The sequence below is a fragment of the Bradysia coprophila genome, unplaced genomic scaffold (assembly GCF_014529535.1).
Source record: "Bradysia coprophila strain Holo2 unplaced genomic scaffold, BU_Bcop_v1 contig_297, whole genome shotgun sequence".
In the NCBI taxonomy this organism is placed as follows: domain Eukaryota; kingdom Metazoa; phylum Arthropoda; class Insecta; order Diptera; family Sciaridae; genus Bradysia; species Bradysia coprophila.
In genome coordinates, this window is record NW_023503555.1 from 8,443,792 (window position 1) to 8,465,092 (window position 21,301).

The 21,301-nt window shown below is 37.1% G+C and overlaps 2 protein-coding genes and 1 long non-coding RNA gene across 3 annotated transcripts; 1 reads left to right on the forward strand and 2 right to left on the reverse strand.

Annotated features, from left to right (window-relative positions):
* Positions 1-2,098: 2,098 nt before the first annotated feature.
* LOC119079149 lies at positions 2,099-3,242 on the reverse strand. Its single transcript, XR_005088115.1, has 3 exons — positions 3,078-3,242; positions 2,505-2,615; positions 2,099-2,388 (listed from the first exon to the last, which is right to left on the reverse strand). It is a non-coding gene; the product is annotated as an uncharacterized LOC119079149 (long non-coding RNA).
* Positions 3,243-4,666: 1,424 nt separating this feature from the next.
* Positions 4,667-11,273, forward strand: LOC119079093 (trypsin-like). The gene is made up of 7 exons (XM_037186910.1): positions 4,667-4,868; positions 9,781-9,920; positions 10,003-10,144; positions 10,213-10,320; positions 10,387-10,533; positions 10,716-10,974; positions 11,039-11,273. The coding sequence occupies exons 1-7, from the start codon at positions 4,785-4,787 to the stop codon at positions 11,170-11,172; spliced, it is 1,014 nt and encodes a 337-aa protein (XP_037042805.1). The 5' UTR covers positions 4,667-4,784; the 3' UTR covers positions 11,173-11,273.
* A 4,784-nt stretch (positions 11,274-16,057) lies between these two features.
* Positions 16,058-18,526, reverse strand: LOC119079051. Its single transcript, XM_037186847.1, has 9 exons — positions 18,375-18,526; positions 18,198-18,307; positions 18,041-18,119; positions 17,729-17,970; positions 17,359-17,654; positions 17,151-17,285; positions 16,881-17,022; positions 16,571-16,818; positions 16,058-16,493 (listed from the first exon to the last, which is right to left on the reverse strand). Exons 1-9 carry the CDS (start codon positions 18,460-18,462, stop codon positions 16,148-16,150), a joined length of 1,686 nt encoding a protein of 561 aa, XP_037042742.1. The 5' UTR covers positions 18,463-18,526; the 3' UTR covers positions 16,058-16,147.
* Between the last annotated feature and the right edge of the window lie 2,775 nt (positions 18,527-21,301).

The following is a 21,301-nucleotide window of genomic DNA, read 5'->3' on the forward strand; positions in this document are numbered from 1 at the left end:
TGTTTCTACGAGAATATAACAAGGTTATAACAAAATTGAAAATTTTGTATAGACTTCAAGTATGAGAACATCGCTCAAAAACCACTTACAAAGGAACTGTGACGCAAGTCCTTTTATCCACTTACAAAAGAATAAATATCAGTGGGGGTGGCGCTTACATCTTTAACACGCAAAAGGAAATGTACCACGAATGGCAGATGAACGGCTACATATCTAGGCGGCTGTCTGAGATTTTTAATAACCAATTTTTCAATCAATCTTTAAGCTTCACTCCCAAATGAGCGCCTATTCGGAAAAAACCCCGAAACTGTCGACTGTGAAAACAGAAAATGTGTCGGTTTTCAAAATTCCTTGCGTGTAGCTCCGAAATTATTGACATTTATGTTTCCGTCAAATCAGTTGCTTATATCAGAATTAGGTTTTAAAACAAAATAATTTTATACAAAAATCAATAACGTTCATGTTACCTCGAGGGGTAAGCGATTGCCTGAAATAAAGTGACACCAACTAATCTCCTTGTCATTTTCTCATTTTTTTTTTAAGTTTTTCAAATATACTTTCCGTATGGAAATTTTTTCGCAATTTCCCGATATTTTGTTTTTATACACGTTGATTACGCCAATTATTTCAGTGTCGTATTCCTCACAAAAGGTCGTAAAAGATGTACAAAGCTGCCCTACATGTCATAAATCTCATAAAATATTACTCTCGTTTGCACTAAGTTTTTTATGCATTGTAGGGTAGAAATTTAATAGAGAGAGGGAGAGAGTTAGAAAGAATAAGTTCCAAGAAAATCGCTTGCAAGGAAAAGGTCTGTTTTGTGCCATGGAATGTTTGAATAACTTTTGACACGAGTTTTCGTATTTTTTCGTAACATATCGCGTAAAATAGTTATTTACTATGCTGGTGCATGTAATAAGGCTATTACATGTATAGGCAATAACCTTTACATCACTCGCATAGTAAAGTTATTTTACTATGCTGGTGCATGTAATAAGACTATTACATGTATAGGCAATAGCCTTTACATCACTCGCATAGTAAAACGTCGTACTACACACGGAAAATAAAGTGATATCTCGTATCACGATGAGTAAATGTACCTCGGGCTAAAGCCCTCGGTTACTTTTACTCATCTGGATACGAGATATCACTTTACTTCCCTTGCATAGTAATGTACTATACATGCTACATGCGTCGAAAACCATACTTTTCATGTTTCAAGCACTTCTTTCGATGTACTCAACATGTAAAATCCATTACATAGGTGGTAGATGCTATTTGCACCCGGGTGCATGTAGTCATAAAAACACTATTTGCACCCGGGTGCAAATAGACATATAAAGACTATTTGCACCCAACTACAAAAAAATCTACAAAAATCATGTTTTTTTTATGTAAATAATCAGAAAAAACTTACATTTTGACTTCAGAAACGTGGGCTTGCTGTTTTTAAAAGTAACGAAGAAAGGTTTACATGACTAGTAGGGTGTAGCGTTTTGACGAAAGTATTTTGTTTTTTAAGGCCTGCGGGTAGGTTCGATGCAGAATGGTCCACTGAACACAAAAATACAAAAAAAAAAATTGAAGTTCCCTTTAAAATGAGCTATGACACGACTATATTCCTTTCCAGTCTCATATTTTAGAAAGCTTTAAATCCAAAAAAATTCTTAAAAAATCATGTTCGGGAGCACTTTTTGTAATTGTTCAACGGTGACTCAATTTTCTTTTTTAATTTTAAAGTATGCCAAATTGAAGCCACGGTCTCTACGATTAATTATCATATACACTTAAGATATATTTTTCCACACAGCCGGCAGAACTAATCTCACTATGGCTTTGAGACCAAAAAAGTCGGCTTTCAGAGGTGCGCATGGGAGCTTCGAACTTCAATTTTTTTTTTTGGTATTTTCGTGTTCAGTGGACCATTCTGCATCGAACCTAACCGCAGGCCTTAAAAAACAAAATACTTTCGTCAAAACGCTACACCCTATTGACTAGCCTCTTTATTAGAGATAAGCCAATGGTACTTACACCACAAAAAATTATGTATTCGAATCTATTTAACAATATGTTAATAGAAGAATATCCATAGGTGATGAGTTTATTTGTGTAGGCGTATAAAATGAAAATGACGCCAATCATTAAATCGGAAGCTTAATGTGAGACCGACGCGAGAAGGCATCAAAGCTGCATTAAATCACCCATCCTAGCTTTCATTCAATTTTAGTTGTTTAGTAAAAGGGAAAGAGAAAAATTCCCTGGAATCGTTACATTAGCCATTCCGTTACGTTTTGTAAAAGGGAAAAATCCTCTGGAGTTAAGCTTTTCCGTAAAATTTTGTAAATGGGAATGTAGTATTTTGCGTTACATTTTGTAAAAAAATAACTATTACAATCGCTAAAACGCACTGGTGTGCATACGTTATTTTGCACCAGCTGGTCACATACAATTCCAAATGGGACCAGCTGGTGTAAAATAACGTATCGTTTTAGCGATTGTACTCTGGAAATTGGCCTTATGCTTTACACTTTGTAAAAGGGAAAAATCCCCTGGAACGTTTTGTAAAAGGTGAAAATCCTATGAAAGTACTCCTTTTCGTTACATTTTGTAATCTCGATCGAGCGTCTGTGTTACGTTTTGTGAACGGGAAAATTCACTGTAACTTTTCCTTTTGCTTTACATTTCATAAAAGGGATAAATTCCTTAGAATATAGCATTTTTGTTACGTTTTGTGAAAGGGGGAAATCCATTGGAATCGTTCTGTTAGCTTTTATGTCAAATTTTGTAAAAGGGAAAAATCCTATGGAATTTGGCCTTATTCTTTACACTTTCTAAAAGTGAAGAATCTTTTGGAATTTAGCCTTTTTGTTACGTTTTGTAAAAGCGGAAAATCCTCTGAAGTTACGGATTTTCGTTACATTTTGTATAAAGGAAAATCACCCGGAATGTAGCCTTTTGCGTTACATTTTGTAAAAGGGAAAGATCCTCTGGAATGTAGCCTTTTCGTTACGTTTAGTAAAAAGTGAAAATCCTCTGTAGTTACGCCTTACGCCTTTTCGTTACATTTTGTTAACAGGAAACTACAATCTCGACAAATAAATTAGCTTCTGCGCTACATTTTGTGAAGAGGATTCCCTGGAATCGTTGCATTAGCCTTTCCGTTACGTTTTGTAAAAGGGAAAATCACCTGTAAATTGGCCTTTCGCTTTACATTTCATAAAAAGGATGAATTCCCTAGCATTTTTGTTACGTTTTGTTGGAATCGTTTTGTTAGCTTTTCTGTAAAATTCTGTAAAATGGAAAAATCCTCTGGAATTAGTCCTATTCGTTACGGTTTATAAAAGGGAAACTAGGGAAACTCGACAGATCAATTATAAGGGAAAAGAGTATAGTTAAGCCCAACAGAGTATTATCCTCATTCGTAGAAGAAAAATCCTAAATAATTACGCACAAAGAGTATTAGTGTTCCCATTTGTTAAAGGAAAAATAAATTTTCGAATTTTCAAAGAAGTATTTTCGTTTGTTTTTCCAGTCAAACTGAACCGTTTTTCTTATAATTTCCATAGCAAAAGCGTGATTTCCGTTGGAGTTGGGTTCAAATCATGCCCGCACGTTAGTAAGCGGGCGTGACGCAAGTCCACTACCAAAAATGTTTTAACAAACAAATTTTGAGGATAGTGTTTATATGTCTATTTGCACCCGGGTGCAAATTGTGTTTATATGTCTATTTGCACACGGGTGCAAATAGTGTTTATATGACTATTTGCACCCGGGTGCAAATAGTCACTTCGTACATAGCTCGGGATAAAAATGCAAAGTCTCGTTTTCGTGCGTTGATTAATCTCTGCCTCGCCTCGGATCAACAAAATTTACACGAAAACTACTTTTCATCTTTTTGTGCATGTTGATGTAAAATATGAAAATGTTCAGTTTCCAAGAAAACGTTACTTTTCACTCTTATACCGACTTTTGAAATGAGCTCCTACACCATTTCATTATTGTCACTAATGATGTTATAGGCCACTTTCGATCCATGTAAACTTAAAAGCATGTTAATAGAATTAGTACATTACTGTCTCGCTGCGACACCAAAAATTTTTCACAACTCAGTCGAGAAAATAGTAATTTTCTCCCATACACTCAAACTTTTGTTGTGAAAAACGTTGAGTTTTACTAGGGAAAAAAGTTTGAAATTGCATTTTGTCGGACTAGTGGCCCTCGCTACGCTCTGGTCACATACAACACCCTCGAAATGCAATTTCCAACTTTTCTTCACTCGTTGAACAATTAACTTATTGTTTGCTTGAGGCCAGAAAATGCGAAAAACTGGTTCTCGGCGAGACGGTAATGCGTTGTTTTCTGGCCGCTATCAAACAAAATTACATACTACCTTCTTTTGCCCTTACTTTGGATTCGTCATAAATTTCGAACTGTTTGCCGGCGTCTTAATTCACGATATCCAAATCCTCCGTCTTCTATATCTATAGATGTTTTATCAGGAGTTATCATCCGTTTAATCATTTCAACATTTCTAGATTACTACCTGAACAATATAATTATCTAATATTTGCACCATAATTTTTTTTGTCGTGTCTTTCTCAACAATAAAACCAACACAATCACCATAGGTAATTTTGCCGTAAAGAAGTGCTACTAATTTTAATGTTTTTGCATATTAAAAAACAGCGTGTCGTCTCGTCTATATATTAGTTAGTAACGAGACCTCATCTAGACAAGTGTTTTTTGTTATAATTTGATAAAACGTCGTAAAAGAAAAAAAAATGAAATCGATTCACGGTTCGATATTGATGTTGTCGCTGATTGTTTGGGCAGATGTGAATGGACAAATAATTTCACCGTATCAAGTAAGAGTGGAGCTGTTACCTTTGCGGGATGACTTTGTTATCTCGGACAAAATAGTTTTAATGCAGATGATAAAGGAGAAAAACAAACCGTTTGTGTCTTATGTAACTGAGCGTGTGATAGGAATTTATATTTAAAAAAAAAAAAACATTTTTGTGAACCTAGAAATGTTGTTTTATCATCAGATATCGTACTTAAATGTCCTAGATAAAAAAGTGACTTATCTTTCTTACATGCACACGTATGTATCACCGTGTGTATACATTAACCTGTTGCAGGCTAATAATTTTATTTATTTTTAATATCACATGAGTCGAGTCACAGTGTAAATAATGAATTTATTGGAAAAACAAAAATGAAATTGGAACCGAACACACACTCACTTTACGTACTAAAACATTGCTCATTGACGATTTTGTGGATTTTTTGTGGAAAATTTACATTGAAACCAAGATACTACCACCACGGACAGTAGAGAACTTACTTACCGAGTCCTGAGAAATAATCAGTGTTTACATACTAGAACTGGCCCAAAGGGCTTTTTAATTTTGTGTGTGAACGAAATGCCTTTCACAAATTTTTGTCATCCAACGTCCAGAGAGCTTTTGGGCAGCCATTTCGGCACTGAGTGTTTAATATCTCTCTCCTTACTCCAGTTTTTTCCACGGTTTTCAGGTTTATTAGGAATCGATGGGACCGACCATAGTTTCAGTTTAGGCACAAAACACTGGACTTTTTTTTGAAAAGTTTATGAATTTTTTCGACCCGGACGCTATAGTTTCTGACACCTGTGTTCAGTTAATGGATAAAATCGTTCTTTAAAAGTCTCGGTCTATTTAACATTTCAACTTTTTACTGCGGTCAGAATGATAGTTTGTTGAAAAAGGTCGGGAGGAGTAAGACCTAATAACTGATTTATACTTTAACCTGTTACAGACTGCAAGCGTTATTATAATCGGGTCTATTACTTCCATCTATCAAAGTACTTTTAATCTGTTGATTTCAAATCTTGCACTTCAATTTTTTTAACATTCACTTTACTATATGATGGACCATATTACCCAGAGCTTGTCATTATTTTTGTCGTCGTTATCAATAACAGATAAATAGCCGTATTTCACGGGGTTATAACTTCGTGAGACTTTTCATATTTCACTAAAAGACAATTGCCGTGAGGTATGCTACTATCTGAATTCAGACAGGAAGCACAGCTACCGTTTATGTGAAATTAATTTAGTTATGAGCACAGCACTGCTCCTAGCATGTGAACACTGAATGTACAAGTGTCAAATTTGGAGGCTTTAGTGATGAGAGCTACGCTTAAGATTGTTTGTATTTCATGTTTTAAGTCATACAACGAAAGCAAATCATCTATCTTTACAAAAGAACCGCAATGCCTACATTTAGGTGAGGGTTTAGCTCTGACGATGCCAATATAATCAATTGAAGTTTTGAATACAAAAAACATCGTAAGCCAAGTCCAAACGGAGCTACAGTAATGAAATTTTATTTTTCTTATAATTCACTAATATGGGACAAGGCACATTTCTGCATTTAACCATTCATAATATGCTATGAAGTTCAGCGAATTTGCTCATAAAAGTCTTTGAAATTTTCAATTTTCTTCAATTTCTTAACTAAAATGTTTCATACCGAAAAATTGTCATTACCGCCAAGTTACGGTAACAGTGACCTACCCCTCTGTAAAATATATCATATCTGCAAGAAATGGAACAATTTTTTGATGATCTGACTAAAAGTTTTTGGTGCCAAGTGTGACATTAAAAAAATAATTGTCTGAATGTCTCAACTTGGGCAAACAAACTCAACATAAACTTTATGCCATGAATTAAAATCTGTTTGATTAAATATTTACTTATTAGAGATAATAACGCGCGATGACGGGTCTCTGTACAATGGATTCATATCTATAGATGTAAAATGATGTTACTGATTACAATAATAGATCATAATCACATGAAGATTGCTGATTTCGTTTGTGAGATGTGTTTGGTAATCTTCGAGAAAAATTATGAAAATTTTGCGTAAATCAACTTATCAAACAATGCAGTATGAACAAGATGGGCCTTCCGTTTTTTTTTACTTTATCAAAGAGTCGTAAACGAAATGAATGAGCGCTGATAATTACTCTTTGCAGTGTGGACGGGACAGAAATGGAGCGATTTTTTATTTAAATTAATTTTTGAGTTGCATGATAATATCATTCCATTCTTTACTGATAACACGGCAGCGTAAAATAAACCAGGCAGTTGTGGGACCGTATCATAAGTAAATTTCTATTTTATGGATTCAGCCAAGAGTATTGATTGAGCGTATTTGCAAATATTAGCGAGAACAGTAGAAACAACATTTGCATCTTGTGAAAAGTTTAATTTAATTCCTCGATCATATCTAGGTCCCTTATTTGACTTTACATAAATGAACTGCTCCTGCCTGGTTTATTTTACGCTTCGTTGCTGATAAGTATGACTTGTTCTGATCAAAGTTATTTTTTTAAACGCAGGCCAGAAAATAGTCATTTTCTTCCCTCCGTTCAGAATTCGAAAGCTTTTGTTGCGAAAAACGTTGTGTTTAACTCGGAAAAAAGTTAGAAATTACATTAAACCGAGAAAATTCTTCCCTAGTTGAACTAATACCTATTTTTTCTCGACAGGTTGGTTGATTAATACAGAAAAACGCTCTTATTTAAGATTTTTCTTTGTTTGCTAAGAAAAGTTGTGATTGTTTCTTCTTCTGAAAATTGCAAACTGTTTTTCCACCTGCTAAGAATTTCGCGCCGAGTCATTTACAATAATTGACAAAATGACACTTTGGGGGTTATTGTGAATGACGCGGTGCGAAATTCCTCAACACCTGTTGCACAACTTTTCATGCCAAACAACTTGAAATGAAGAAAAAACTTACAGAACTTGCGCCCGGAATTATACAAGTACCTGCACTGGATACAAAATCTTGTCCTTCATTAATTCCCTTGACTGAAATACATGGGTCTTACGGATGATAAACACTCTAAAATGTTTGTCACACAATGTTCACTACTATGATTGAAAATACATGAATGTATGACCAAAAACCTTAAATACAGAAAATGTTTGTCACACTTTGTTCATTCCTTGATAACACGATAACTCGAGTAATTTTCAATGGATTTCCAAAAACTTTTTTTTGTCTGACGGGTAATTAAATTCCTGAGGTTAATTTTGAAGATGGGTTATAACGGACGGGTGATCTCTGAGATATTCCTAAAAGAATTTTTGTCTTGTCGCTTGATAACACGATAACTTGAGTAATTTTCAATGGATTTCCAAAAACTATTTTTTGTTCGACGGGGAATTACATTCCTGAGGTTAAGTTCGAAGATGGGTTATAACGGACGGGTGATCTCTGAGATATTCCCAAAAGAATTTTTGTCTTGTCGCTTGATAACACGATAACTTAGGTAATCCTCAACGGATTTCCAAAAAAAAAAACAGACTATCTGTCTAAATAATAGTCTCCTTACGGAGAAATTTTCGACTTTCCAAGAAAATTTTGTTTGATAAGTACTGAAATAACTCGGGTTAAGTTCGTTAATGGAAAATACTGAAGTATCTGTTATTTATTCCGAAAAGACTTTTATGTGTCATTTATTGTTGCCTATGGTAGAAAAAAAATCAACGAGTGTGAACTTTGCGGCCAGAGCGAAGCGAGGGCCGTAATCCCACGAGTTTCATATTTTATTCATGATCGATCAAATGAGGCCGAGTTTCAGTAGATTTAATTGCTACAAAAATTCTTATAATTTAGAAAATTTAAACGAACGTGAGCTTTACAGTCATAGCAAAGCGAGGCCTTCCATAATTTTTTTTAAAATCGACTAGGACTGAAATTCATGAGGCTTAGGTTAGTAAATGGAAAGTATTTGAGTAACAATCTAGACTTTATTTCGAAAAGATTTTTTTGAGGGATTTCGTGGTAGTTGTTTGTATACAAAAAATTGAACAAGTGTGGACTTTGCGGCCAGAGCTTCATAGCTTCAGAGTTTCATTTTTGTTCAATACATAATCAAGAAATCTTTTCACCACCGTTTATAGCAGACAATGGGACTTTCTGAAGAAAAAAATTGGAATATAATAAAGCGAATGCGCAATTTATAAGAAAATAAGAAGCGCGCAGATTCTCGCGAATTTAAGATTTCGTAACTTGACAGTTGTCATCTTAAAAGTTACGAATCGTATGGACATTCGCATTAAGGTGACAACTGGAATTCTTAAATTCACGAGAATCGGCGCCCAGAGTGCAGATTGCCGTATTTTCGTAACTTTAAAGAATTCGTAACTTGACAGTTCTTGTAGGATTTTATACACGCAACCGTCAAGCTATGAATATTTATTCAGTCAGTCAAGGGACCTGACCCACCCATAAGGTGGGGCCTAGTTTTAACATACGATTTGATATTTATTTTTGTCATTGCTCTCGATCAGATTCGTCTGGAATTTTATGTTACACTTGATTTTATTGGCAAATTTGGGAAAACGTTTTCCCATATTCTCCCAAGTTTTCCCGTGTTTTCCTAAATTTCCTGAATTTTCCTTTTGCTAAAGATAGTCCCTGCTTCAAGATTTTCATTCTCACTTGATAGCTTCAGGCACAATATTTCCTTATGTTTCACGCTCTGATTATTCCGAGTGTTTACATCCACGAAATGGTAAACTTTTAGATTTCTGTCAGAATCCCCATTCGGTATTTGAACTACTCAGCTTTAGATGCTCGGGTGTCGAATCCAAGAAAGTTACAATGAGTATACGAAACAAAATCTAGCATCTAAGCCCCCTTTATGGCTGAGAATAAACTTATCGAATATACTAAGGGAATGTGAGAGGTTGACTCAACTTCTTTCCTATTTTTATTCAGGCTTCCATTCGCTTGTATGACAATTTTTTACCGAGTGGCAGCGATAATATCAATCTCTGTAACGGGGCAATCATCCATGAAAGTTATGTTCTAACGACTGCCGATTGCATGCATTCTCGGATACGTTCTGCTAATCTAAGGTAATTTACGATAGGTCGAGCCGATCAAACTCATTGACCTTTCAAAGTTTACTGGAGGTTTGAACTTGCAATTTGTTTTCAGTCGTCCATACAATCCGTCAATGATTTACGTTGCAGCAGGATCCTTTGCGGCTAATCCAACGAATACGCGTTATGTTGACTCAATTACAATCCACGAAAATTACAACCCTGACACGCTGGCGAATGATATCGCTTTGGTGAAGGTAATCCATTCAGAATGTGAAACTTTTCAATAAGATTCGAGCTAACAACACTCGGAAAAACGTTTTAGGTCAACGAGCCGTTCCCACTGAGAAATAACCTTGTAATTCAGTGGATTGCCTTAGACGTTAAGAATGCCAGATACGACAACTGCTTCATCAGTTTTCAGAATCAAACGGTAAAAATCGATTGAACGTGTGGTGCGAATGTTTCCACTTCAAATAAAATTTTTATCGCTTTCCAGTCGACACGCTACCCATATACATCACCTCAGGCAATTTATGTTATGGACAATTGGTTTTGTAACAAGGGGGCGATCGAAACCAATTCTACCGAACGATTTAGTGACATCTGTTCTCACTATCTCTTTAACGACAGCGGAATGTGCAAGGTGAGCATTAGTGTTGAAATGTGCAAAGGGACCACTCTGGTCAAGTCGTACTAAGGCAGAATCCAACATGATAGAGACAGAGAAAATAACAAAATGATTAAGTCCGTTAACACATCGGACGTTCTTCTCAGCAAAAGCATTCCTGTAGGGTGGTTTCACATTCTTAATGATTTTCCAAACAGCTCCAGCCAACCCAATTTCAAATTAGCAGTGACAGAGGAACTCCGCTAGTCTGCAACAACCATGTCACCGGACTGTTATCTCAAATTCAGCCACCGAGAAATGATTCCAACACATCCGCTTCATGTGAAACGACATTGAAAACCTGGGCATTCTACACGAAAGTCTCCGATTTCACTGAATGGATTCATCTGAACATTGCTCGGCAACAGCCGACCGCAGCACCTGGACAGCAACCCGTCACTTATCCTCCATATTACAGTAATTGCAAAGATTATTGAATTCAATTTATATGAGAAATTCTATCGAATCGATTTTTCTTTAGCTCCACCTCAGTCCACCACCCAACAACAACCACACGGTGACAAGCCTAAAGGAAACAACGCTAGCAGTTTAGCGAAGTCAGTGTCAACTGTTCTAGCTTGTTTATGGATCGTTTTTAATTTTTTAATTTATTAAATCGATGAATGCTGGGGCGTGGTTATGTCTGCCTGTGTTGAATGTATTATTAAGTTTAATAAATTAATAAAAAGAAGATAATGTTTGCCAGATAAAGCATACCGTGCTTTGATTCAACGATAAAGATGCGCTGTCCCATCATCTCATGTGAACTTAATGTACACCACCAAATAGGACACAAGTTTGTTTTGAGGGGCGGATATATGTAAATGTCGTTGAGAAAGGATTTACAAAAAAAAAATCGTCTGAGGATACAAAAATCCAAACGACCCCTTCAGGAATCGCCATAAGTCTCATTATGGCCAGTCCAGACCTGATTTCCGTAGATTTTTAAGGCTCTTTGTTTTTATGTTCAGACAAGTTTGAGATATTTAACCAATTTCTAAGACTATTCGCACAAATTAAGAAATCGATGTATTTAACCCTTGACCTTCACGCATACGGATATTTATCTGTTATCGATAAATGACGAGAAAAATAATGACAAGCTCTGGGTAATATGGTCCTTTATATATAGTAAAATGCATGTTAAGAAAATTGAAGTACAAGATTTGAAATCAACCGATTAAAAAACTTTGATCGATGGAAGTAATGGAGCCGATAATAATACAATTATTGGGACCATTTGAAGACTAATTTTTTTTCGTTGCAATTTGGCGCAACGGGCAACTGGCACAACTACGAATAAAATACATCTGTTTCAACAAATTTATTCAAGAACCAAAACAGCACCTCCTTTCTTTTAATTTATTAGGGAAAGCACAGACGAGACAGTAAAACACAACGCTCCTTTGCCTTACGTTATTATTTACTGAAGATCCAGTGTAGATCAAATCGTTGCATCCTTATCCAGGACGTTTGGAATCCCTTAAATTACCTCCCAGCTGAAATGCCTATATAAGACAAAACTTCAAGAACAAATAAAGCTTTTTGCTTTTCCCTTTCCAATGGTTCACGTTTAGTGAATAAACTTGAAGCAAAGACGCTGTTTCGACCTCCGAACGTGATGGTGGTCACAGAATAGTATAGAACTGTTCATCTTCACTTGCTTCCATCACATTCGTTCACAAGACAGCGTAAAATCGCAACGTTGAACAAGTTGTTGACGATTTTACTGAAAAATTGCCATCGCTGATGGAAAACGGACGATAAGTGGAACGCTGCTTTCAAACCCACACAACAGATCACAGTAAAAACTCACTCAAAAACACAACCAATCAAAGAAATTCATTCAAAAATCAAACCAAAATCAACTCACTAAAAACGAAAAACCCAGGCTGCGACTGCACACTCGTGTCCACAGCAAAACACATCACTTATTTACGCACGGTAATCACAAAACCACTCTGGAAAACTCGGTTAAACTGCAACGCCAAAACGGTCAAGAAAATCGTAAAAACTGCAGGTTGACTTTCGTACTTGTTTCGGAAGGTAACTGGTTGCCGTTGCCGAGTAGTAGACAAGCAGTTGACGATTTTACTGAAAAATTGCCATCGCTTATGGAAAACGGAAGTGGAAAGATGCTTTGAAACCCACACAACAGAGCACGGCATATGCTTGCCGTCTGTAACCGAGTCTGTAACAGATTAAAACAGTAAAAAGTTGTAGGTGATGTAGTTCCTTTCAATGAATGTCGGGTCATAATTCCTCTAGGTAGTCTACCTCTATGGGTAGTTCTGCGTTTGTTCGCAAAAATTATAAAACTTCGAAAAAGAAAGTTTTATCAAAAAAAGGTTGTGCCATTTTGTTGATGCAAACTTTTTTTTTGTAAAATTTTCTTTCTCGAACTTTTTTGGTCAAATTTATTGTTTTTACTGAAACACAATCACTCAACTCATTTCGTTGAAAGTACTGAAATCGTCCAATTTGTATTGAAATTGATTTCACTTTGTTCGGGCAACAAGCGAAAGTGCCTTAACCTGTCACAGACGACAAGCAGTATTATTGTCGAAGCTATTACTTCCATCGATCAAAGTATTTTTAATCTGTTGATTGCAAATCTTGTACTTCAATTTTTTAGCCCCGTACGAAGTACTGGGGGCTTATAAGATTAATATGCCGTTTGTAACACGTCGAATTGGAAGCAGACAGTAAGGGCAAAGCATTTGGTTGTGTTCATAGATGACGAATCCGCAATAAAAAAAATGTCCGTCCGTCCGTCCGTCCGTCCGTGACCCCTCTAGCTAGAGTAAATCACAACCTTTTTTCAAAATTCTTTTTTTCCCTGATTGGTATCGACAAAAGTAAGGTCAAGTTCGAAAATGGACATGGTAGGGTGCCCCTCCAGAGCTAGGGCCCTATAGGTGTTTTTCAGTCTTTCGACGATATCTACCGAAATACGCACGCAATAGCTGCTTGTGATATATCAAATGAAAGGTATTGACGAGTAGAACAAAGTTGCTGAACATTGTTTTTGGGTAAGATGCAACGCGAGCTTGTTGGGAGGGCTCAAAGGTCGTTACTCGGCCCTAAGTGTTTTTTGCACATAAATCGAGTAAATCTCATCCGATTTTGCAAGATTTAGTTTTTTATGGAAGGTAACTGAATACCGAAAAGAACGTGTCGAAAAAAGTTTCAAATTTGGGCCCTTGGACTAAGGCCGCTACTCGGCCCTAAGTGTTTTTTGCACATAAATCGAGTAAATCTCATCCGATTTTGCTAGATTTAGTTTTTTATGGAAGGTAACTGAATACCGAAAAGAACGCGTCGAAAAAAGTTTCAAATTTGGGCCTTTGGACTAAGGCCGCTACTCGGCCCTAAGTGTTTTTTGCACATAAATCGAGTAAATCTCATCCGATTTTGCTAGATTTTGTTTCATTTGAGAGATAATTGAATACCGAAAAGAACGTGTCGAAAAAAGTTTCAAATTTGGGCCCTTGGACTAAGGCCGCTACTCGGCTCTAAGTGTTTTTTGCACATAAATCGAGTAAATCTGATCCGATTTTGCTAGATTTAGTTTTTTGTGGAAGGTAATTGAATACCGAAAATAACGTGGCAAAAAAGTTTCAAATTTGGGCCCTTGGACTAAGGCCGCCACTCGGCCCTAAGTGTTTTTTGCACATAAATCGAGTAAATCTCATCCGATTTTGCTAGTTTTTGTTTCATTTGAGAGGTAATTGAATACCCAATGGAAAGTTGGCAAAAAATTTTGGGTTTCTAAAATAATGTCGTAAATTGTTGGTTTTATTTGAGAGGTACTTCGTACGGGCTTTCGTAATTGCGCTATGCGCAATTTTAAAAATGAACAGTTTCAGTAAATTTGACCATGCCCAACTTGACTTGCATTTTGGTAACAGACGCATTAGAGGGTTGTAGACGTATTAGGGTTCCGGGCGTATTACGACTACGGGCGTATTATGGTTACGGACGAAATAGGATTACGGGTCGTACGGGGCTAAGTCGCAGCAAACGCTCCGACTGTTCTGATGCCTTGTTTAACATGCATCTTACTATATAAAGGACCATATTACCCTCACAGAGTTTGTCGTTATTTTTGTCGTCGTTATCGATAACAGACGAATAGCCGTATGTGACAGGTGAAGCAAGTCGTCCAAAACAGGTACATATTACATATGTAACTTGTCATGCAGACTCTGCATTGCAGAGGGCTGGTTCAACGATGATTCTGCAATTACTTTCGTTTTTTCTAAGAAGATCACCGTGTAAGATTTATGTGATAATAATATTTGATTACCGCAAGTTCGCACTGCGGCACTGCTGAGCGTAATAATTAAAATATTCTGTACCGAATTTCGACTCGTAGATTGCTAGATTGCTAGATGCTAGGTCTAAGACCAATTAAGTCCTATCGCAAGTGCAAGTGATTCCTAAATTATGGTGACGAGCCAACACTATTTTATGATTTTATTTCCAAAGGACAAATTGACTGTCGTTCTGTTCTGAAACGTTAAATTTTTGTTGAATAAAATGCGGACTGAACTATTTATTCACAATTTATTGCGGCAAAAATGTAATCAACATCAATTAGACACAAGGACATCGAAGCGAATTTGCATTATAATCGAATTTATTCCATCCATTTTTATCAACAGTCGATGGTTCGCCACGACATCCGTATAATTCATAAATTGTACATTTATGACTACCAGCAGAATAGCCAGAAACGAACGGTCCACCACGGTTCAAATTAATGCATGCATCGCCACTGTATACATTGATACAATTCCGTCTCCGTTGTTCCTTACACACGTACATGCTACTTCCAGTTTTCCACGGCGAACACCAGCCTTCAACACCAATTAGTGTTGCACCAACTATTAGCACGATGCCAACTAATGATATCAAGGACATTTTCATCCTTCCTTTTAAGTACCTTTGGACAGAATCGGCAAAATTAATGGAGTATCACTTCCTGGTTGGTTTGTTTTATCTTCTAACAACGCGCACCAATTCGTTAATAGCTTATACTCTACTCACTATGCTATAAGACGCCTTTTAAAGCGCTCATGGCACCTTGTTCAAAACAAATGATATTTGAAATATGTTTCGAGATTGAATCTAATCAAAAATGTTTTACCTGCGTAAATCAGCGTTCGGTAAATCAAACAGAAAGTTCTACATTCCGGCAAAAATAAAAATTTAATTTCATTGTTGATCTGATTTGTGAATTTTAATTTTCATATATTTTACGAACGGATTGAAGGTTCGTCAGAGACGAATTTGCTTCAGCTGTTTTTTACTTCGGGGTATAAGCGTAAATTCGTAAACCGATAGAATTATTTTGCAAAAGTATGTTTCGTCGAGACGAAGACGAAGAGGGCAAAACAGCCGGCGAAGAACAGGCAACAAGGTTCTAGGATTGGACAGCCAATGTAATAATTGAGAATTTGAGTCGCCGGAAAGTGTATAGGAAATACTTGTGTGATTGTTATGCTGAATTTAAATTTTATTATTTATCAATGCAGTGTTTGAATGACCAAAGTTCAGTTTACACGTTAGTACACGCATATCAATTTTATACTCCATCCACCCAACTCCAAACCATGAAACTGTCAGTAGAACAGCTCGACAGAGATTGCAAATTAGAGTTGCTAGCGTTCGATACCGGCCTTACGCATCTACCAGTCTGCTTGTGCACCAACTGGAAGCGATTTTGATTGCCATTAATCGTTCTAAATTCCCAAACATGCCACGGATTGTCTGTGCTGCATCTGTCCGTCCACAAAGCGCCACCATCGGCCGAACCTGTGTAGAAGCACCTATCACCCGACTCTTTGTTCTCATCATTCAGAAATGGTGAAGCCAGCAATTTTCCGTTGGGAACATTTACAATTTCCAGTGTATCGAGTGGTGTTCGGTCTCTGGTAGACAAATTTTTTAAAAATTTTAATCGCACTTCCAACCGTGAACACAGAAAATTGATGAACAAAAAAATTACTTTGCTGACGGGCACGCAAACATTTGAGCTTGCACAGTAAAACCGAATCGACTGTTTGAGTTCAAGCAGAAGCCACTGCCCTCGTTCCGCAACAATTTGCTGTCCGGTCGACATTTTCCGCGGAAGCATCGACCACCATTGCCACATTGAATGTTATCGATCGGGCTAACCGAATGCATCCACACTACATTCGGATTCGAATCGTCACGACGTCTACAGACCATATTTTTACAATTGAATGTGTCGGCCTGAAAAAAACGTTCCCGGCTTTCATCGTCCATTCAATGACTGAAAAGTGACCGAATAATACCGTATCGATCCAGGCGTTCGGATTGTTCAGAGCTGTTCTACACATGTCTTGCATGGTTCCTGCTTTCGGCGACGAAAACGATCTGTCCATTGGAGTAGTCTCATAGCCGTCGAAGCGGCGCAGACATGCTCCTTTATCCGAACTGTTAAAAAATTAAATGGAAAAAACGTCCTGAAGTGAGCATTTCTTTCGGTGTACTTCCAGGCCCTGACTGGCTATATTGGAAATGGCCAGTCCGGTCCTGTGTACTTTAGAATGATATGAGCATACTTGACGAACGAACTGATGGCAGCGTCACTGCATCTTTGGAAAAAGTATCGTCGGTCATCATTACCGCCACTCATAATAAAACCATACGGCCCTGGACAATTAGCATTTGGATCATCGTCATGAGGAGCTCCAACACTAACAATACATAAAATTGTCGTAATGAGGAAAAATGTTTCAAATTCTCGTGCATTCCCACCACTAATCTTACTTATGTGCCATCTCATGTGCACCCACTGTAACACTACCAAAACCACCGTTATCATTCCAAACAACTGTTCCCCAATCTGTTCCACTGTTTGTATCTACTGAGCATGCTCCTCCTCCCCAAGCCAGACCACCACCCCATTCGGTATTAGCGTTTGTGATCAGAACAGCCATATCATGGCGTACCAACCAAGACCTCTGTTGATATATCCAATTTTTAAATAAATTCAAAGTTCTACCATGTTCGGTTCGTCCGTCGCTTGCTTTAGCGTTCTCAATGAATGGCTGAGCACCTGTCGACTGCAAAATAAAAATTAATTTTCAGCATTACTCGTTAATGATTCGCGGCGTCGATATGCCAATCATCATCTTACAGCCATTATAAGTAGACCATTGACTCGAAAGGATAGGTCAACGCTCCATAGCGTTTTGTATCTAATGTTGACGTCCCAGAAGTAAATGGTTAGGTAGTCCACAACTCGTTGATAATTTTGTTGGAACACATCGCCGAATGCTTTGTCTACCACAATTACAACCTCGATGACGGCTGGACCAGTCGCTGTTGCTCTTCCTGCCAATTTGTCAGCTCGAAGAGTAAAATTTCCAGGAATTTCGACTGTATTTCAAATAGAGTCATTGTAGGGATCGAGGAACTCAAGAGATTTGTTTAACGAAGCTTCACTTACGATAGTCAGTTCTTGCTGCAGGAGTGTCATCTTGAAAAACCTTATAGATCGTGGAGCCGTTGTGCTTCTCGATGTATTCCTAAAGAAATATTAAGGCAACGGTGCATCAAGCAAACGATATCACAAAATGAATTTTCTTTAAATATTTGAGGACTACCTGCGGACTGTCGTAATGTGGAAGTTTGGAATCGATTCCGCTAAAGCTTTTCAGAACCAAATTTCCTTCATTGTCAGAACTGACTATTGTTGTCTTCGCTCCGATGTTTTCTAGAAAGGACAGTGATGAACAAATGTCGTTTCAAATTTGAAATTTTTCTTTTCCCTCAATCCTTACCAGGATACAAGAATGGAATGTATGCAGATGCAACCAGTTGAGTTGTTAAAAACACCGTCAACAATGGTACGAATATTTTCAAGACCATTTTCGATTGAAAGTGGAAAAATACTTATGATCATTGAAGTGAAGTGTGCTCTATATATACGACTTTAGAGTGCATGAAGTAAAGATGCTTTATTTGGAAGACAAATATTTAAAATCGTCAAAGTTATTAATTTGCTTCATTAGTAGGGGTACGTACGGTCTGCTGTACTGTATCATTTGAAAGGCTTTTCTTATCAGCTTCAAGAAATAGTATTTTTTTCCTTGACTTCAGCTTCTTTGCAATTAAAACTTAAATTACGCTGGGCAAAAAACTCAGAGCTTGCGAAAGCTTATCAAAGCACACAACAGATGCATGCATATGATTTTTTTTGGCTTAGCACGGCAGAAGAATCAGGGGATCAATGTTCAGCTCAGTAAGGTCACCTAAAAAGAAAACTGTAGACTGTTGAGGAGGCAACGCGGATAAAGATATTCGGTTAGGGCACCATCATTTGACATCCGTTTGCTCTTCATGTGCTCGCTAATTTCTATTTCGATTTCATTCCGACAAAACGAATTGAGGATACTATCGAGCTGCATCACGGCAGAGTAAACTAGGCAGGAGCCGTCGATTTGACGAGGGATCTAAATGCATACGCAGGCTTTTGATTTTGGTAAACGCTTACTAATACAAATGTATGAAACCATAGCGCCGCTTCTAGCACGAACACTAACTTTACCAACGTTAAAAAGCCTCCAAATTTTCAAATAAGAAGGGTCTATTTTGATTTTGATATTTCTTATGTTCATGTTAGAAGCAGAGCTGTGATGAAACGAATACGTAAACGATTGTAACGGGTTACTCCTTTGAATGTATTTGCATCCTCTGCTCCTGCCTGGTTTACTTTACTCTGCCATGCTGTGGCTACATTGATTGAAGAATTATTTAAGACGTTCAACATTCAATATCGCCAAGAAACACACGCAAAATCTTTTACTTCATATATTTGAAAAGTTATGGACGTCTTGTTACATTTATAGGGTATGCATGAATTACTTGTCGTTCGCAGATAATATAGTTGCTTTTCTTTTCCACATTCGTTTCCATACTACTTCGACCTATATTCCATTCGTGTTACCAGGAAAGGAGAATAAAATCCGTTTGAACAGAGCTTATCTCGGCTCACATTTAACATTGTACTTTCTCAGTAATTGTGCCAGAAATACATTTCGGCAAATGATTTCTTGGTATATTATAATTCGTGTGTGGCCTTCAGAGGAAATTACCGAAAAAGTTTTTTTTTTAGAAAGATGCGGACTGCAACAGCAGGTTATTGTGTATGCTCAAATACGTTGTTATCGCGATCGCGTTGTTATTTTACTGCTTACAGAATTGGGCAAATAAAATTCAGGGACGCGATGAGCAAATCAACACTAGAATGATCGAGTCTATGGGTCTAAGGATCACTTCTAATGATCAAAGTATTTTTTAGAGATGAAAGGAATAGTACATACCATTCCGAACGCATGCTAAAGGGCTACTTTTTTAGAAAATCAGAAGTTTCTAGCATGAGTCGGAGATGAGTTCTGGAATCGAATCCGTTAAAAAGAAATCTGTTATCGTAGGAAGTATACTATACAGTGTGCTGGCAAAAGAGCGACAAAGTAGCGATATCTTAGAAGGTAGAAGTTGTAATTTGTTTCCCGATGGTAGAAAATAGGAAATTTGAATAAGAGCGAATTCGGACTAGTTGAAATATCGGATTTCAAATCTTGTACTTCAATTTTTTTAACATTGATTTTATTGTATAGAAGAATGTAGTTTAGAAACTAAGGGTCCAGGTAGCTCAATCGGTAGAGCATAGGACTCATACCCAAGAGGTCCCGGGTTCGACTCCCGGTGCAAAAATGCTTGCCTGGTTTTATTCTAATCACTTGGTGATTAAGCACTCGCTATTAGTTATCTAATGGCTGTACGACCGTAACAAAGTCGCAAATTTCAAAGAAATCCAATATTCGATTTCTTCGCAACAATCACGCCATATTGACATAATGTCAATGACACAATTCACAATATACAACAGACTGTAGGATAAGCGCCATCTATGATCGACTAGTCGCTCATTGGGAAAATGCATGAGTCATTAGTGATGGTTGTGGTCTTCGCATACTACTCGTGGCTCAGAGAATTCACAACGTATGGGACGTTTACACGGTCGATTTGTGAGCTATCTGAGTCCGAAGAGATATGATGAAAAATCACAATTCATATGATCAAGTGACTTGTGCAATAGCACAACAGGCCCACTAGAGGCTTAGGTGCTGGGCTAACCCCCTTCCCATCTAATCCAATCCAATCCAAGGGTAAAATCTATTACAATTTAGTACTTTTCTTCATCAAAATTCTGCTGTCACTGAATTATTTTTTCATTAACAAACTTCACTGCAGTGACATTTCATGGGAATGAATCAATGTGAAGTTGTTACACGAAAAAATAGTACAGTGAGAATGAAGTACTGTAAAAAAATGTGGGGCCAACCGACTAGGCGAATAAAGGACCATATTACATAGAAAAGATGAATAGCCAGCCATATGTGACAGGTTAACAATAAAAAAATTTTGTTCATTCATTTGAATAAGAACGTTTACGTTGAAGAATGATATCTATAAAGCTTTAGCTAATTCGAAAATAATAGTTCGGCGATCCGGGTAAGCTCGTTTGAATCGCCTTTCAATTCTAAGAAATGGATATCTTTTAATTTTTCGGTTAGTTTCCCAATTTCGGAATTAACATTTGAAAAGTCAGTGCATGTCAAGGGGTCCTGAATTTTTTTTTCTGTGACAGCTCGAGATAGACATGTTTCTAAAAGTTGAAGTGTTGCAGGAATATAGGCCTATG